This window comes from Staurois parvus, unplaced genomic scaffold (genome assembly GCF_062004578.1).
Source record: "Staurois parvus isolate SC_StPar_1 unplaced genomic scaffold, SC_StPar_1.0 ptg000287l, whole genome shotgun sequence".
Classification (NCBI taxonomy): Eukaryota; Metazoa; Chordata; class Amphibia; order Anura; family Ranidae; genus Staurois; species Staurois parvus.
The window spans coordinates 30802389-30820054 of record NW_028318083.1 but is presented as its reverse complement, the minus strand read 5'-3'; the positions used below and the strand labels follow the sequence as shown (position 1 = coordinate 30820054).

At 40.5% G+C, this 17666-nt stretch overlaps 1 protein-coding gene across 4 annotated transcripts in view; it reads left to right on the top strand.

Annotated features, from left to right (window-relative positions):
* ZNF236 (zinc finger protein 236) overlaps window positions 1-17666 on the top strand; it is a 217347-nt gene that overhangs the window by 121405 nt on the left and 78276 nt on the right. For all 4 annotated transcript variants that reach the window (XM_089682363.1, XM_089682361.1, XM_089682362.1 and 1 more), the window contains exons 20-21: window positions 257-475; window positions 9762-10047. In XM_089682363.1, coding sequence (XP_089538489.1) covers window positions 257-475; window positions 9762-10047 — 505 coding nt within the window. The remainder of the gene's footprint in view (window positions 1-256; window positions 476-9761; window positions 10048-17666) is intronic.

The window sequence follows — 17666 nt, the reverse complement described above, 5'->3', positions numbered from 1 at the left end:
AAACAGTGACTACCCTATTTTTTTTTTTTTTTAATTGGAAAGATTGATCCTCAAATTCTGTTTAATTTAAACGTGGCAGAAAAAATGTTTATGCATAGTTATGAGAAGAAAGGACCACTTCAATTTTACAGTTACAACAATGCATTAACAATAAAAATTGTTTTCAATAATTTTGTCACAATGGAAATATATCATTCTTTAACCAATGCTTGGCAATGATATGTTTAACCAGTTCTTGGCAATGATGTATTTGCAGGTGTTAAAGCTTACAGTTGCACTATATGTAATGCGTCCTTTACAACAAATGGCAGCCTAACAAGGCACATGTCTACTCATGTCAGTATGAAACCCTACAAGTGCCCTTTCTGTGATGAGACCTTCAGGACAACAGTTCACTGTAAAAAACACATGAAGAAGCACCAGAACATTCCCTCCAGCCTCCTTTCAGATGGAGATGGGACTACAAGAGAAGACGGTAAGTAAAGAATTATCACAATATATTCCATAGGTCAGATGTTTTCTGAAATTTGTGGAATTATCATGTTCTTGTAAGGCATCAATGGTTGTTTTTTTTTTAAGCCGCTTGTGGTCTTCTATGGCCAGTTTCCCATGACACTTTATTTCTTTGCCGAAGCACAAAAGGCTGTAACAATGACATTGTTCTCTTAAAGGCAAATTTCACAGTCATTTGCCTATGCTACATTATGCACAACCCAGAGTGTGACATCAGTATTTGACTTTGCAGTGGTGGCCCTGGTAATTGGTAATGGTGTGGATATTGCATAACTGCAGTACAAGAGAGAGTGCAGCTATAATGCAGATACAAATAAATACATATTGATACCGTGCCACCAAAATAAATACTAATACATCAATAGAGTATATTTATAGTGAAATTTAACAATAAATTATTGAAAGTGACTCAACGTGAAAAAGTCTACATGTCTATATATAAGTGCTCTTATTAATCTCCAATCAATATTCTTCAGTAAGCATGTGGAAGTTAAACTCCAAATTCCAGTGCTCCAAACAATTTGGTGACACAGATGTCCTCACCTTATCAGATGGATTTATATGAGATCATAAGTCTGCTGTACTTTAACCTCCCTGGTGGTCTTATTATGTCAATATGTTTGAATGTCAAAGAGGTACATTGTTTTGCATGGAAATGTGTTGTTTTATATTGTAGGCCTGTACTTCTTAAGAATAACTCACTTAAATCTGTCCAAACAAGAGTCTAGTAAACATCCCGGATATGACGAAGTTTGAAACACGATTTCATAAATTATAATATAATAAATAATATAATAATAGTACATTTAATTAAATAATGTAATCAAACCAAAAACACTGAAATTTGAAATAGAGCACCAAGTTCGCACATCACTGAGCTCAGTTGCAGAATCGTTTTCAGTGTCTGATGACGAATTTCCCCGCAAATCATTATTGCTCAATTCTGCAAGTGATTCTAATTCACTATCGCTGTTTTCTAGCTGGTCTAAAACTGCTTTTGACCTAAAGGGACGCTTTTTGGAAAAAGCACTAGAGACAAAACTTAGGTGAAATGGTTTGATACAGTAATGTAATCCTAACCGATTACAATGTATTGTGTATGTCATGTTTTTACTTTTTTGAATCTCCCACTGGTTCCGCCCCCCTGCGTCACGACACTCGCAGGTAAGGGAACCTGGAAGATGGATGCCGGCATCGGGCCGGAGGACATAGCGGGAGGACATCGGGGGATTGCAGGACAAGGTAAATTACACTACAGTGTAATCCCGAGTGTAGCTCAGGGTTACCGGTTTTGGTACTGAAAATTAACCCCTGAGTCACACTCCGCTAGGAAGGTTAAACCCCTTCAAATGGGAGAAATTTAGGGCCTGAGGTCAACTCCACACTCTGAACCTCTATGTCCATAACCTCAGCAAAAGATGCATGTTCCCCTTTAGGGCTGGGTAAGCTCTTCTACACCACAATAGAACATGTAGCTGAGATATACTCAAATATAAAAAAAAATAAAGGAGTATTTTGTTGCCTTTATCACTCTGAAAAGCTTGTGCAGTTTTGTAACATTAATATTGGAATTGTACTCATCTATAATTTGACTTAAAATGGTTGTAAACCCTCACATATACCCAGTGAAGTGATTAGCCTCAGATGAAACACAGAGATGAAACAAATCCTCCTACATAAGTTTCACTTGTTTATCTGCAGTCTTCTCTTATATACGTCCCTTCAAAAGTGCTGATTTTAGCTAAAATCCTTCTGCATTTGTCAGTATCACAGAGATGGGGAAAGGGAGCTGCAGTTAGAGCTCTGTGAGAGCTGATTGGAGGAGAGGGACACCCCCCCTCCACAAAGCACACAAGAGCTATGTTGTGGATAGACAAGTTGTCTGCTGAGCCCCCTTCCCTCTGACACCAATTTATCTCATGTGTTGGGAAAACTTGTCAGAAGTAACTCACAGCAATAAAGCACCAGAGAGAAACGACACTTAAGCCTAGCAATGGAGAACTACCTGCTCTACCCTGAATACACTGTTATTCTAGGAATGGGTTGCCACTGACACCTGGCTATACACCTGGATAGAATGGGATCAAAATTAAAACAAAATTGGTGCTGCGCTCCCACACTTATATAAATATTGAAATAAAAAATGAGGTTTCAATTACACCCCTAGTGAATCCTCCTGTGTGTAATTATCCCAAACTAAATTATTCATATTATTATACAATCTTATGCAGTGATGTTTGATAATCTATATGAAATGAAATAAAAATGTGCAAAAACACATAAAACCTAATACATAAACCCACTTGTGTCCCTAAACAGGGTTAAATCACAAATATGTATTAAACCACACGATAAAACACTTGGCATAAATGAATGCTAAAAGGTGCAGTGGAAACAGACTGACAAATGGTACTATTGTGCCTATAAAAACAAACAATAGGACGGTCAGGATAAATTAACCCTGACTATAAGACAAATCTACAAGGACTATAACAAATCCTTCAACATAAATGTGCAACCACCACTTAACAAGTGCCTACATGTACCAAAATAAATTGCCGTGACAGTGACACTCTGTTATAAATTTAAGTTATGTGTTTATCATAAAGTCCACAAAAACACATGCCACCAATTATTAATAAACAATAAACAAATCATCCATGTGTGTAATCTGACTGGATATATAGAAACCTCCAGCGATCAATATAAATTTGGCAGGTGAACAAAAAGTGTAATCCTTCACCAGTAAGATTGCCCCCTCACCTTCATGAAGCGACCCCACAGGGTCAAACCGCTTTTTTGCTGTTAAGCACAGCCAACCGCTCAATCCTCCACGTCAGATTCTCAGAGCTATCTCTGAGGAAGGGGGTTTATCTCCTGAAACACGTCAGCTTATCTCTAGCAAGGGTACAGCATTGTATCGACTGTCACTGCGGACCACATATTCTGCTTTTAATTTCCGTTGGTTTGTGAGTATACATCTATTTGTCTATTGATCACAACTTTGTGTAAAAAAAAAAAAAAAAAAGTAATTTTTTAAAAATTTGTGGCAAAAAATAAAATCTTCCATGGACTCAACATGCCTCTCAGCAAATTCTTTGGGGTGTCTACTTTGCTAAAAGGGGGTCTTTGTACTGCCCTGGCATTTTTTTTAGCACCTCAAGAAATGTGCAGTCAGAAACTAAAAGCTGCGTAAATTCCATTATATATACCATAGTTTGTAGACGCTATAACGTTTACACAAACCAATTAATATACATGTATTGGGATTTTTTTTTACCAAAGACATGTAGCAGAATACATTTTGGCCTAAATTTATGACTAATTTTAAGTTTATTGGATCTAAATTTTTGGTCTTTTTTCATTCATATCACGAAAAATAAAAAACCCAGTGGTGATCAAATGCCACCAAAGGAAATCTCTATTTGTGTGAAAAAAAGGACATACACTTTGGGTACAGCATTGCATGACTACTCAATTACTAATTGAAATAGTGCAGTGCTGAATAGCAAAAAATGGCCTGGTCAGGAAGAGGAGTAAATCTTCTGGAGGGCAAGTAGTCAATTGTATGTCTTGGCTCAGGTAGAAGGAAAGGCTGCAGTAGCTGACTGTGCATAGGTTCACAGCTGCCTATGCAGAGTTGGAAAGGAGAGAAAATCAGGGAGATAAGATAAGGCACCATCCTTGTATATGTAACTTAATCAGTTTATGGCTCACTGATTTTAGCCACTCTACCTAGAATAGAGAGAAATCAAGGCTGTACAAAGCAGGATGAGACAGTGCTTTACTGGGTTTTAAGTTCTAGACAGTTACACTATATTGCCAAATGTATTGGGATGCCTGCCTTTACACACACATGAACTTTAATCGAATCTCAGTCTTAGTCTGTAGAGTTCAATATTGAGTTAGCCCACCCTTTGCAGCTATAACAGCTTCAACTTATCTGGGAAGGCTGTCCACAAGGTTTAGGAGTGTGTCTATGGGAATGTTTGACCATTCTTCAAGAAGCGTATTTGTGAGGTCAGGCACTCATGTTGGACGAGAAGGCCTGGCTTGGTATGCTGATGCCTTAAGAGTTCCCTTCAGTGGAACTAAGGGCCAAGCCCAACCTCTGCAAAACAACCCCACACCATAATCCCCCCTCCACCAAACTTTACACTTGGCATAGTGCAGTCAGGCAAGTACTGTTCTCCTGGCAACTGCCAAACCCAGACACGACCATCAGATTGCCAGAAAGAGAAGTGTGATTCTTAACTCCAGAGAACAAGTCTCCACTTCTCTAGAGTCCAGTGGCAGTATGCTTTACTCCACTGCATCTGACGCTTTGCATTGCACTTGGTGATGTAAGGCTTGGATGCAGCTGCTCGACCATGAAAACCCATTCCATGAAGCTCTCTACACACTGTTGTGCTAATCTGACGGCCACACAAAGTTTGGAGGTCTTTAGCTATTGACTCTGCAGACAGTCGGTGACTTCTGTGCACTGTGCGCTTCAGCATGTGCTGACCCCGCACATGTGGCCTACCACTTTGTGGCTGAGTTGCTGCTGTTCCCAGTTGCTTCCACTTTGTTATAATACCACTAACAGTTGATCATGGAATATTTAGTAGCAAGGGATTTTCATGGATGGACTTATTGCACAGGTGGCAACCTATCACAGTACCACGCTTGAATTCACTGAACTACTGAGAGCGACCCATTCTTCCACAAATGTTTGTAGAAGCAGTCTGCATGCCTAGGTGCTTGATTTTATACAACTGTGGCCATGGAGGCGATTGGAACACCTGAATCCAATGATTTGGAAGGGTGTCCCAATACTTTTGGCAATATAGTGTATTTTTAATGTTTTACATAGGTATACCTGGAAAAGCGTCAGCCTGAAGTAATCTTTCAGGACTTAATTTTTTTACTAAAGTTCCACTTTAAAGTTGCCGCTATTCTCATATACACTCATTGACCACTTTATTAGGTACACTTTGCTAGTACTGGGTTGGACCCCCTTTTCCCTTCAGAAAAATGCTTTAATTCTTTGTGGCATAGATTCAACAAAGTGTTAGAAGCATTCTTCAGTGATTTTTATCCACATTGACATGAGTTACTGTTGCCTCTATATCATCTCGAACCAGTCTGCCCATTTTCCTCTGACCTCTGACATCAACAAGGCATTTTCATCCACACAACTTCTGCTCACTGGATATTTTCTCTTTTTTGGACCATTCTCTGTAAACCATAGAGATGGTTGTGTGTGAAAAATCTCATTAGATCAGCAGTTTTTTAAGTACTCAGACCAGCCGGTCTGGCACCAACAAGCATGCCACGTACAAAGTCTCTTAAATCCCCTTTCTTCCCCATTCTGATGCTCGGTTTGAACTTCAGTAAGTCGTCTTCACCACGTCTATGTGCCTAAATGCATTGAGTTGCTGCCACGTGATTGGCTGATTAGCGATTTGTGTTTCCCCGTAATTGAACAGGTGTACCTAATAAAGTGGCCTGTGAGTGTATATTGTTAGCAATATCTTTTATGGTCAACCTTCATTTTATCTGACCTTAAACTAAAAAAAATGCTTGTTAAAGTGTATGAATAGTCAAAGTTTTGTGTACAGTGGGGAGGAGTTTGAACCCTGGTCAACTTTTTATTGCTGTTGGTGTCCTACTTGGAAGATTCAACTTCTGTATTTGTCCTGTTAACCATTATCCCGGCAATAAATTATGAATTCAAAACAAAAAAGTTAGTTGTCCCCAGAACAGGATTAGAGGGGAAGCCTCCCAAAGGAGACATTTGTTCTGTGGGCAACCAAAAGGGTAATTACCCTCTTTAATTCCCCATTTACTTTGTGTTTGTCTCTGTGACAGAACTTGAAATTAAATCCCTACTCTCCAAAAGTGGAAAAAAGGTTTTGGGTATCCATATACTTTAAAGCTCAAAAAATGATAAAAACATCATGTAATATGAAGAAGTCTAAATGCGTTTCTATGAACTTGGATTACTAAGGAATTGGCTGTCATATTCAAAGCCTGTTTCAAATTTTGGAAATCTTCTTCCATTGCATTCCACTTGATCCCTACAGATTATCTGCTTTTGGTCAGGTTGGTTAACAGTGAAGTGTGGGTTTTCAAAAGGTTGGCCACTCAATACGGGTGCCATTTTTCAGAATGCTTTGCATGTTCTGAGTGAATGCTAAGTGATCTCTGATTGGTCAAGGTGGAAAGCATGTCATCACCTCCCTGCCTCTCCACCTTATCCAATCAGAAAACACTTTGCATTCGTTCAGAAAATGCAAAGTATTTTCTGAATGGTGCCAGTACTAAGCAGTCGACGTCATGTGTTCAGAATGCATCAAGCCTGCTGTTCAGCATGGGGCCCAGTAGCATGTACCCTTCCCCCTGTCACCACGGGCTTGTAAATCCTATCTTTTTCCAAGCCTTAAAGCCCAACTCCAGGAATTGGAGAAAAATCTACTCATGCAATGTTTCATCGCCAACACACACTCACGCACTCACACTCTGCAAGGGTCCAATGCGTGTTCTTTCTAGGGATGCAGGAATAAGGAGAAGTACTTACTTTGGTCTGCACTCCACAGGATCTCTTCATGTCCCCCGCAGCCTCCTCTCAAATGTACTCACAGTGCATGCTTGAATAATAGGAGTTAATAGGCCTGTGTTGTACATGATGACACAGAGGGACAGCCCACGGGCTGAAGCTTCAGAGAGAAGAGGGCAGTGCCAAGCAGGGAATAGAGTAAGTAATTGTGTCTGTTTGTGTGCCCCCAGATATAATGAGCAATTAACCCTTAAACCTCTGGGGAGCTTCACTACAAGAGTAGATTTTGTTCCATTTCCTGGAGTTGGGATTTATTCAAGTTTATGTGATCAGTTTGTTTTTTCTGTTTTGTTTGGTTTTTACTTCACCTCTCTTACTTGTTTCAAGCGCTCATAAAGGCCCTGCCACTTGGTCAAAAACTTACTTCCACTGTGGGAGTGAAGACCGGAACTTGATTCCCTATGTGGAAAATTTGTACTATCAGCAATCTGTTAAAACCTTTTGGGCCTCTTGAACCAGTCACATATATTATCTGACAATGGTAATCGCAGCATCAGTACAGTTTTGCATAGTTTTATTATGCTGTGCGATGGGTCCTCATTCTCCCAAGCTTCTTCAGCAATAATTTACAAGCCGCGAGGATGCCATCTGTAAAATAGTTCAAAGGGAGAGAAATCTATTGAGGACTGGGGGAGCTTCTTGGATTTCGAACAATACAGTAAATAGAGCAACAGACAATACCTTTCTCTCCTATTTCAATCTACACCTTTTTTCAGCATACTTTTCAGAGCTGTATTAAACATTTCCACCGACCCATCTGTTTGAGGGTTGTACAGAAAAGCATGCAGAGGATTAATATTCAACATTCATCAAACTTCTTTCCTAACCTTTGACATAAAGGGAGTCCCTAGATACATCAATATCTTCTGCAGGAGTCCTGTGCAGGTTAAAATGTGGGACAACTCTTTGGAAATGGTTTTGGAGGTTGTATTTCTTAAAACAACAGCCTTGAGATATTAAGTATAATGGCATAATCGTTCATGACAAGAATGTAAGGGCATCGTGTAGACAACTTAACCACCACTATGACCAGGCCCATTGCTATTCACTCAAAAGGGACTTTTTTAGTTAGTAGTCCCAATAGAGTGCAATAATGAAGCATTGGAACTGAGATCTGAAAACACTAACTCCAACCCAGGTCTTCCTGGGTTTCCATTGTTTACCTTCACATTTTCAGAAGATTTTACAAGTGTGGGGTCAAGTAATTGGGCAGTTCAAAAGTTGTCGAGAGAGATCTCTAGCTCTGACTTACCAGGCATCTTAGAGTGTCTCTGGGGACTTTTCTGGCTCGCCAGCTAATATGATTAAGGGAAAAGATACACTTTTAGCAGTGCTCCCCCCATGGCCTCACTGTCCCTTTTAAATTCCATTGGTTAATAACTGCTGCCACCTTTAAAGTGCTGTGTCTTGCAGTGCCAGTTTTAGCCCAGAACATACATACTACATAACAAATTGCTTACTTGCAGTAGGGACTAGCCATGAGGAAGAGTGAAATCCACTTGTAACGTCCACCAAATGTAGGGACCAGCTTCACATGGAGGAACCCTTTAACATATCAGTTTGCCTTTTATAGATTCTTGCCCACTTTTATTTCTCCACAGAAAAAAATTGTCACAAAAGTCCACCCTCACAGGGACTGCCAGAACAAAAAAGGTCACACAAAATCTTTAGTTTCCTTGCTGTTCTTTGGGCTGTTTTGATCAGGCCCCCATTTTCAGCCTCTTCCTAGCACAGACTAAGGCTGACTATACACTGCAAGTTCTTTTTTCGTTCGGCTAGCGGACAGTGAAAAAAACCCAGCAGATTCTTCCGTCCACAGGAACAAGGTAGATAGAGGAACCCCCCCCCCCCTCTGTGATGTTATTTGCTGATGGCACCCGCTACTGTCAGAATACACTAATCAATTACTGTAGCTAATTGGCTGCAGCCAATGATCAATGAAACTTTTTCTATTATGTCCCTTTGACAAAAATCAATTAAACACTCGACCTCTGTCAAGCAGAGGGGGGCCCACACACTGAGCAAAATATATATGAAATTATCAACTTTTTCTTAAGATAGAATATTTGTAAAGAAAAGGGTAGAAATGTTCAACAAAAATAAAGAAGCATTTTCCAAATGCTGCACTGCAGAATATCAATTGTGCTTTTTTTTTTTTTACTTCTCCTTGTGACTCATGCGGTTATAAAAAGATTATATTGACACTTCAGTTTCCGATTTTCAAAAATAAATCCTGCCAGTAACAGGCTTCTTCTATCCAGAGTTTCTTTAAATAAATGCAATCTCCATGTACTTCAATTTGCAGTCAGATCTATTTTCAAAACTAGAAATTTTCAACTAACTACCGTAAAAGTGAGAAATGGTGTGACTAGATTTTCCCTATTAGTTGCCTGTAGCAAAAAATAATTGTCAGGCTACGTTTTGCTATTACATAAAGTCTCTTGTTACATCTTTTAATGTCCAATTATAGAAGTTCTTTTTGTTTATGTTTTTACATGTCTATTTTCTAGTTTTCCAGTTTGTGTTCTTATTGTATACTATTCAGACATAAGTCTGATTTGTACTCGTTCATTTTTAAATTAGTTGTAAATGGGCAATTATCCTAACAAATACAAATGGTCAATTGTTCCTTTTTTCCTTATTACAGGAGATGTATGTCTTGAGGAAGAGGAGGAGAATTCAGAGAGACTAGAATCAAGAAAGTCCCGCCATGGCGTCATTACTTTCACAGAGGAGGAGACTGCTGAACTGGCAAAAATTCGACCTAGAGAGGGAGCTACTATTTCTGAGAAAGTGCTGGTGCAGTCAGCGGCAGAGAAAGATCGTATAAGTGAAATCAAAGACAAACAAGCAGAACTGGAAACTGAACCCAAATTTGCTAACTGTTGCACTTACTGCCCCAAAAGCTTTAAGAAGCCCAGTGACTTGATTAGGTATACACTATTTACTGCATATTTTCTATCTTTTTATGCATGCATGGACAAATATGATTAAGGGCCCGTTCACACCAACATGCTAATACATGCACATGTGCTGACAATGTGTGTTGTGCAACACAACCCAATGCAGCTGGATTGGGCCCTTACAGAAAGAATGATAGCCCTTCCCTGATTGATTAGTAATACCATATTTTTCGCTCCATAAGACGCACCTGACCATAAGACGCACCTAGGTTTTAGAGGCAGAAAACAGGGGAAAAAAAATTCTGAACTAATGGACTGCAGACATAGTACAGAAGATGACCAGAGACTATGGACAGCACAGGGATGACCAGAGACTGTGGACAGCACAGGGATGACCAGAGACTGCGGACAGCACAGGGATGACCAGAGACTGCAGAAAGCACAGGGATGACCAGAGACTGCGGACAGTACAGGAGATGACTGCTGACCTTTGGGGAGGTGGGGAGCGGGTACCTGAATTTGACAGGTACCTGCTCTTACTTCCGCAGAGTTGTTCTTTGATCTTACCTGTTCCTCTATCCAGCCGCGCGCTGTCTTCCCGGCTTCTGTAGTGTCGGCGCTCAGCATGACAGCCGGGTGCCCAGTGCGCTTGAGCAAGAAGCACTTGCGCTTTGTGATTGGTCCCGTGGCTTCTGGGATCTGTCGTGTCCCAGGTACCGCCTTACCATTCACAAAAAGCACCGCTTCTTGCGCATGCGAACTTGGCACCCGGCTGTCTAGCCCAGCGCCCACACTACAGAAGCCGGGAAGACAGCGCGCCGCTGGATAGAGGAACAGGTAAGGTCAATGAACAACTCCGCTGAAGAGCGGGTACCTGTCAAATTCAGGTACCTGCTCCCCACCTCCCCAAAGGTCAGCAGTCATCTCCATAAGGTCCCGCTGCAGAGCTGAGCGGCCGGCCCGGTATTCTGACACGGCGGCGGTGGAAATACCGGACCGGCCGCTCCATATTCGCTCCATAAGACGCACTGACATTTTCCCCCCTTTTTTTGGGGGAAAAAAGTGTGTCTTATGGAGCGAAAAATACGGTAATTGATTTTGACAATTGTGTTTAGGAAGTTAAAAGAACAGAGTACTAGAGCTACAACCTAAAATCTGGGGCGGCGGTGCTGTGGGATGATTGAAAACAAATAGTAGAAATAAGGTCATATTATATGTGGGGAACTAAAGTATGTTATCCTAATCTGTTGTTGACACTGGGCATGCTACATACATTCAAACATCATTGAAATACACAGTAAATACAGCAGCTGTAATAGCTGCTGCTACAAAAGATACACGCCATCTAAAAACCATGTCCAGAGCCGTGGCATTACCTACAGCCTCTACAAGTGTTGTCAGGAGGGAGAGAAGGCGCTTCTAAGTGAAATAAGCAAGGTACTTTCTTCTGACAGAAAGATAAAACACACTTACAGAAGCGTGGTGGGAAAAAAGCTTGTCAGTCCCATATGATGCTACTGAAATCCTCCTGTGGGAGATGGAGTCCTTTAGCTGTACATTCTCTTCATCTACAAGTTTTGCCCCCAGTTTAGGCTCCTTTGGGGCTCCTAAGACCTACAAGACAATTTTGGTGCATTCTCTGTTTTCAGTCTTCCTTTATGGAGTCTGAAGATCATGACAAGGTCTTTGTGCCTTCAAAGCATCTGCCAGCCTTGTACCACTTTGAGAAGGATTTTGTTAAAATTGGCCTGCCTTCTAATGTGGATCCCACCCAATTAAGAAATCTTTTTTCCTTGGCACGTCCCACAAGGCCACCTGTCTTTGCTGTGACCTTAACCCCTTCACGCCTATGGGTAAAGCAAATCTAAATGCCTAAGCACAATTTTGCAACGTTGACATGTGTTAGTAAAACTGTACATATCATCATAACTACTTTGTACATCCAGGTGAATTATACCTTGTTTTTTTCAGGACAAATTGGGCTTTCATTTGGTGGTAAATGGTAAAATCTTTAGATTTTTTTTTTATCAAAGGAAAACTAGCCCAAAATAGTAAAATAAATAATTTTTTTTTAATTTAGCTGTGTGTTTCTTGTTACTACCATAACCTACCACCAAAGAACAACCCAAAATAAATTCTCCAGCTCTTGATGATCGCAGCGATATCATATATGTGTATGTTATTTGTTGTTTGTACCCGTAGTACAGCCCAGAAACAATAGTGCACATTTTGTTTTTGTTTTTTTACCTAAAACACACTTCTTTATTTTTATTTTTTTTTTTTAATATTTATTTATCTTTTTTTTTTTTCCCTCTATGTCAGCAGTTAGAGAGATACAATGGATCTCTCTCCTCCTCCATTCATAGAAAGAGAAAAAAACAAGGGGGGCAGGCTGTACAGTGACTGATCACTGTGATAGCCAATCAGAAGCTATCACAGCGATCATGTGACCCGGAATCGGGAGCCCGGGTCCCGATCGTTAGAATGGGACCCGGTACGGTCAGTGACACCGCGGTCTTTGTGCTGGGAGCGCGCCATGCTGTGCACTCCCAGCACAAAGACAGGTACACAAATATGCGGCCCCACGGAAAAAAGCCCAGTTCTGTGAGGCGGCATATTTGTGTTACATCAGCGTCAAGGGGTTAACCTGTCAAATTATAGCTGGTCTAGGGCCACTAGAAGTTATCTGATCACTATGGCAATTAATCCCTTGGCCATAGAGCCTTTGGAATTCATGCCTGCAGATTTGAACTATGGTGTGGGCTAGTTATTAGAAGTCTCACACCTCATTTCCCATGTCCAATCTCTTGCCAGTGAACATAAGGAGGACCCTTTTGTTTATGTGTTAGGCTTCAGAACCTGCATGCAAAAAGTGCTTACTTCATATGCCTTTCGAAGGACAACACATTTTAAGGGTTTCCCTGGATGCCCTCACCAAGGATGTCACCATTGACAAAAGTAACCATCTTCTGCAACAAAAGAAGCCCATGACTCAGTTTGTAAAGATCCCATTTGGTTTTTCTACAATCTCAACTTCCAGGTCCAAACCCAAGTTCACCCGCAAGTTGCAGTAAAAGTGGAAAAGAGGTTTTTTTTTTTTTACTCTTCTACTGTGAACATCAGCACCGACTGATGTTTACAACATCCTTTGCCTGCAGATCAGTCTGCTTAGGACTACTTTGGAGTCCATTTAACATTCTGCCATTGTGTGCCCCCCATAAATGCATTGCATGTCTTTTGCCTTGCATGTTGTAACTAGCTGAACAATAAAGAATCTGAATAGGTGATTAGTTTGGTACCAAAATCTAGGAAGTCTACTTCTCGCAATGTCTATCTTTGGACACAGAAGGCATACTTTGCTTGGTGTGAGGCGATAGGCTTTCACCCCTGGATGTTCACTGTGGGACATGTTCTGTCCTTACAAATGGACCTGAACTAGCATTTGCCTTTTAGCACCATTGAGGGTGAGGTCCCTGCACTTGTAGTCTTGTTCCACAGACAGCTGGCTTAGACTCTTGTGCAGGGTCTCTCCCATGTGCCTCTGCCTGTTACTTTATAGGATCTGAATTTGGTTCAATCAGCACTTTAAAAACCATCCTTTAAACCTGTCAGGGGAATTCTCCTTTACACTCTCACAAGCTTGTGTTTGGGCTAGCGGCCTTATTCTGTAGAGAATGGTTTCTGGTCTTACTTACATGACTTATGCACATTGAAGTGGAGGATCCCCTTGAAGGTTGTTGCCGTGAGTACAGTCAAACATACGGCTTCACTCAAAATCCTGTGCACTTCTGCATAGAAACCAATCAGTTTACAGGTTTTAATGCTAAAGCTTAATTGAACAAGCTGAGGTTAGAAGCTGACTGGCTACAATGTACAGGTGCACAGGATACTGAGTGAACCAGCTTTAATAAATAAACCACATTGTGTGTAATCATCTGTTGGCATTGCTATCTACGCAGTGAAAGAAATTTATATGTGTTTCAATGGAGCATGCTAGTTAGTTTGTGCCTTAGAATGATGATGGCTGTGCAATAGACTACATCAGCACTTTACATGAATACCGGTCTCAGTGTTGTTGATGTGTGCTAAGGTGCATGGCTGTGGGTACATCACAGGACACAGAGCGACCATATTAATTCTTACTTAATGGGATGTCCCAAAGCTGCAAGTTCAGTACAACCTCAGTAGAACCTTGGGAGCCAGACCCCACCTAGTGGGGACAGTCTGTAATGTTGCTTCGGGCATTGGATCTTGCATGGGTGCTCACCTTGTCACAGAATCCTGGCTTGTGATCCATTTCCTTGGAGCCTAGTCCCTGAAGACACCTTCTGGGATATGCCCACTGTTCTGTCCTTGCTAGACATTTCCCTGTGTGTAACTCGGCATGCAGCTAAACCCTCCTATTCTGCAATAATCCAGACTGAATGTAATCTTGAAGCTTTATTAACAAAACGGGGTTGGTGAAACTAATAGGAAAAAACAAGTGAGATAAAACATACAATCAATGTGTGAAACATACAAAACTCATTTAAATTATTAGGTTGTAGATGGCAAAATCTATGCTCACCAGTGATGCTACCTATAAAGGATATAATTTCAGTCCACAACATGTGCTTCAGAGAATTATGGCTGGTTCCTTTCCCTCCTTTCTTAAAATGGAGTCTGAGCTCCCAGGACACACCTATTTCCTTTTGTTAGAATGAAGGAGTTTATTTATTAAGGCTAAACAGTTGCTAGTTTCTGTAAAACAGTAAATCTACTCTGGTTTCCATTTAGTTGCCAAATTTAATATTGCAGGCTGGACAGGAAAATGAACCTCCTTGCTGGAGGCCAAAAACCAACCTTGACAGACAAAGCCTCTACTTTATTTAAAGTCATCTGGAGGAAGAGCCCATTTCTCTTGATCCATGCGATGGAGGCTGAAATCCCTGTGGTCCAAATCCCAGGAGTTGACAACTGGAAATCACATTACCTCAGCTGTCATTGCCTGGATTAAGTGAAATGGGCTCTTCACTCAGATGTCCTTAGTCAAATATGCCAAAGTTGGGGGATTCTGGATGTGGATATCCTAGCCTCCAGATTCAACAAAAACTATTTGTTGCCAGAACCAGGAATCTTTTGACTCTAGCCTCAGATGCCTTGATAATCCCCTGGCCTCAGTTCAAGTTAATTTACGCTTTCGCTCCAGTGCAAATCATTCCTTGTCTGCTCAAAAAAAAAAAGCAAGTGGAGAAAACAGTGATTCTAATTGCACCAAACTGGCCAAGATGAACCTAGTGCACAGGCATACTCAAACATCCAGGAGACGATCCCTGGGCTATCTCAAGGCCCTTTATTTCATCCTGCCCCTCAATCCCTGGCAATAACCGCATAGCTGTTGAAACTCGAAAAATTATGGACAGAAGGGTTTCTGAGCCTGTGATTCCTACCTTGCTAAAAGCAAGAAAAGCCTCTTCCAGCAAAATATATTATTGCACCTGGAGATTCTTTTTTACCTGATGTGGAAACTGGTATTTCAATCCCAGAGATTTATAAAGAGATCTTGACTAGAAATTGGCACTAAATACTCTTAAATGTCAGATCTGAGCCTTATAAAAAAAACATTTTTAAAGCCTCTGGCTTTTTCTCAGAGTACTGTTTTACAACAAAACTGAGGTGCTAGAAGTAGTAGGAGTAAACCTGGGCTTTTTTTCGTTTACACTTTCCAATCCTCCTGTAGGTGGCAGTGTAACCCAACAGTAGAAGACTTCTTGTGTCCCTCAATGGACTCCAAAAATAACAAAAAGCTTTTTATAGTACTAAAATCCAATTTTTAGTATTAATTTAAAAAAGGGAAAATTATAAGTACATTTTATATCTTTTATCTACAATAGCATAATTTTTTTTAAAAATGAACACTGATTAAAGTAGATCCTTAAAAAAAATAGTTTTTTCAAAACCATATCACCAAAAGAAAGCCTTGTGTGTACTAGAAAAGAATTATATCTATCTATCTATCTATCTATCTATCTATCTATCTATCTATCTATCTTAAATGGTAAGTTCACCTTTTCCCAAAAAATAAAAAAATAAACTAAATATCCAAATATCTTGGCCACTCCTCCAGATCCTTACTAGAAGAAAAAGTCTTAAATGCTTCTCATTAGTCAGCCAGTGGCTGCCCTGACCAATGGGAGCTTTCTATTGTGGGCACAATGATGGATATTCACTTTTAGCTGTGTATTGCGGCATGCAGTGTGGGGCATTATAGCTGCTATGTACAGCGGTGCCCAGAGACATGCCCAGGATATTTGAAGTTCACCTTTTTATTTTTTTGTAAAATGGGGAACTTACTCTTTAAGCAATGACAAAGTTATTGCCAAAAAAAACAGGCCAATAGCAGAAATGTAAAAATTGCTCTGGTCTATAGGGAATGTACAGGTGTGAGAGCTGAAGTGGTTATTGAAGAGTGTCTAAGGGAGGTGACTTGGGATAAGTTTACCCTAGAATTTTCCTCACATGATGGCACATGTGCTACAACAGTTCTGCTTATCTTAAGCATAAAGAGCATTGGATTGAAAAGCTCCTGATAGAAATTAATTTAGATATAGAACAGTGTTTGAGTGCCAGTAACTTGACATCTCACTGGTTCTCTAGTGATGTGCACCATTTGAGCTTAGCTTTCTTTTCCAACCATAGACAATATATGCTAAATGCAGATTAGCCCTGCCTAATGACAGATATATTTACATACCTTAGTGAATATGCCAGTTTATATTAGAAGTAGTCAGGTCCATAAATATTGGGACATCGACACAATTCTAACATTTTTGGCTCTATACACCACCACAATGGATTTGAAATGAAACGAACAAGATGTGCTTTAACTGCAGACTGTCAGCTTTAATTTGAGGGTATTTACGTCCAAATCAGGTGAACGGTGTAGGAATTACAACAGTTTGCATATGTGCCTCCCACTTATTAAGGAACCAAAAGTAATGGGACAGAATAATAATCATCAATCAAACTTTCACTTTTTAATACTTGGTTGCAAATCCTTTGCAGTCAATTACAGTCTGAAGTCTGGAACGTATAGACATCACCAGACGCTGGGTTTCATCTCTGGTGATGCTCTGCCAGGCCTCTACTGCAACTGTCTTCAGTTCCTGCTTGTTCTTGCGGCATTTTCCCTTCAGTTTTGTCTTCAGCAAGTGAAATGCATGCTCAATCGGATTCAGGTCAGGTGATTGACTTGGCCATTGCATAACATTCCACTTCTTTCCCTTAAAAAACTCTTTGGTTGCTTTTGCAGTATGCTTTGGGTCATTGTCCATCTTCACTGTGAAGCGGCGTCCAATGAGTTCTGAAGCATTTGGCTGAATATGAGCAGATAATATTCCCCGAAACACTTCAGAATTCATCCTGCTGCTTTTGTCAGCAGTCACATCATCAATAAATACAAGAGAACCAGTTCCATTGGCAGCCATACATGCCCACGCCATGACACTACCACCACCATGCTTCACTGATGAGGTGGTATGCTTAGGATCATGAGCAGTTCCTTTCCTTCTCCATATTCTTCTCTTCCCATCACTCTGGTACAAGTTGATCTTGGTCTCATCTGTCCATAGGATGTTGTTCCAGAATTGTGAAGGCTTTTTTAGATGTCG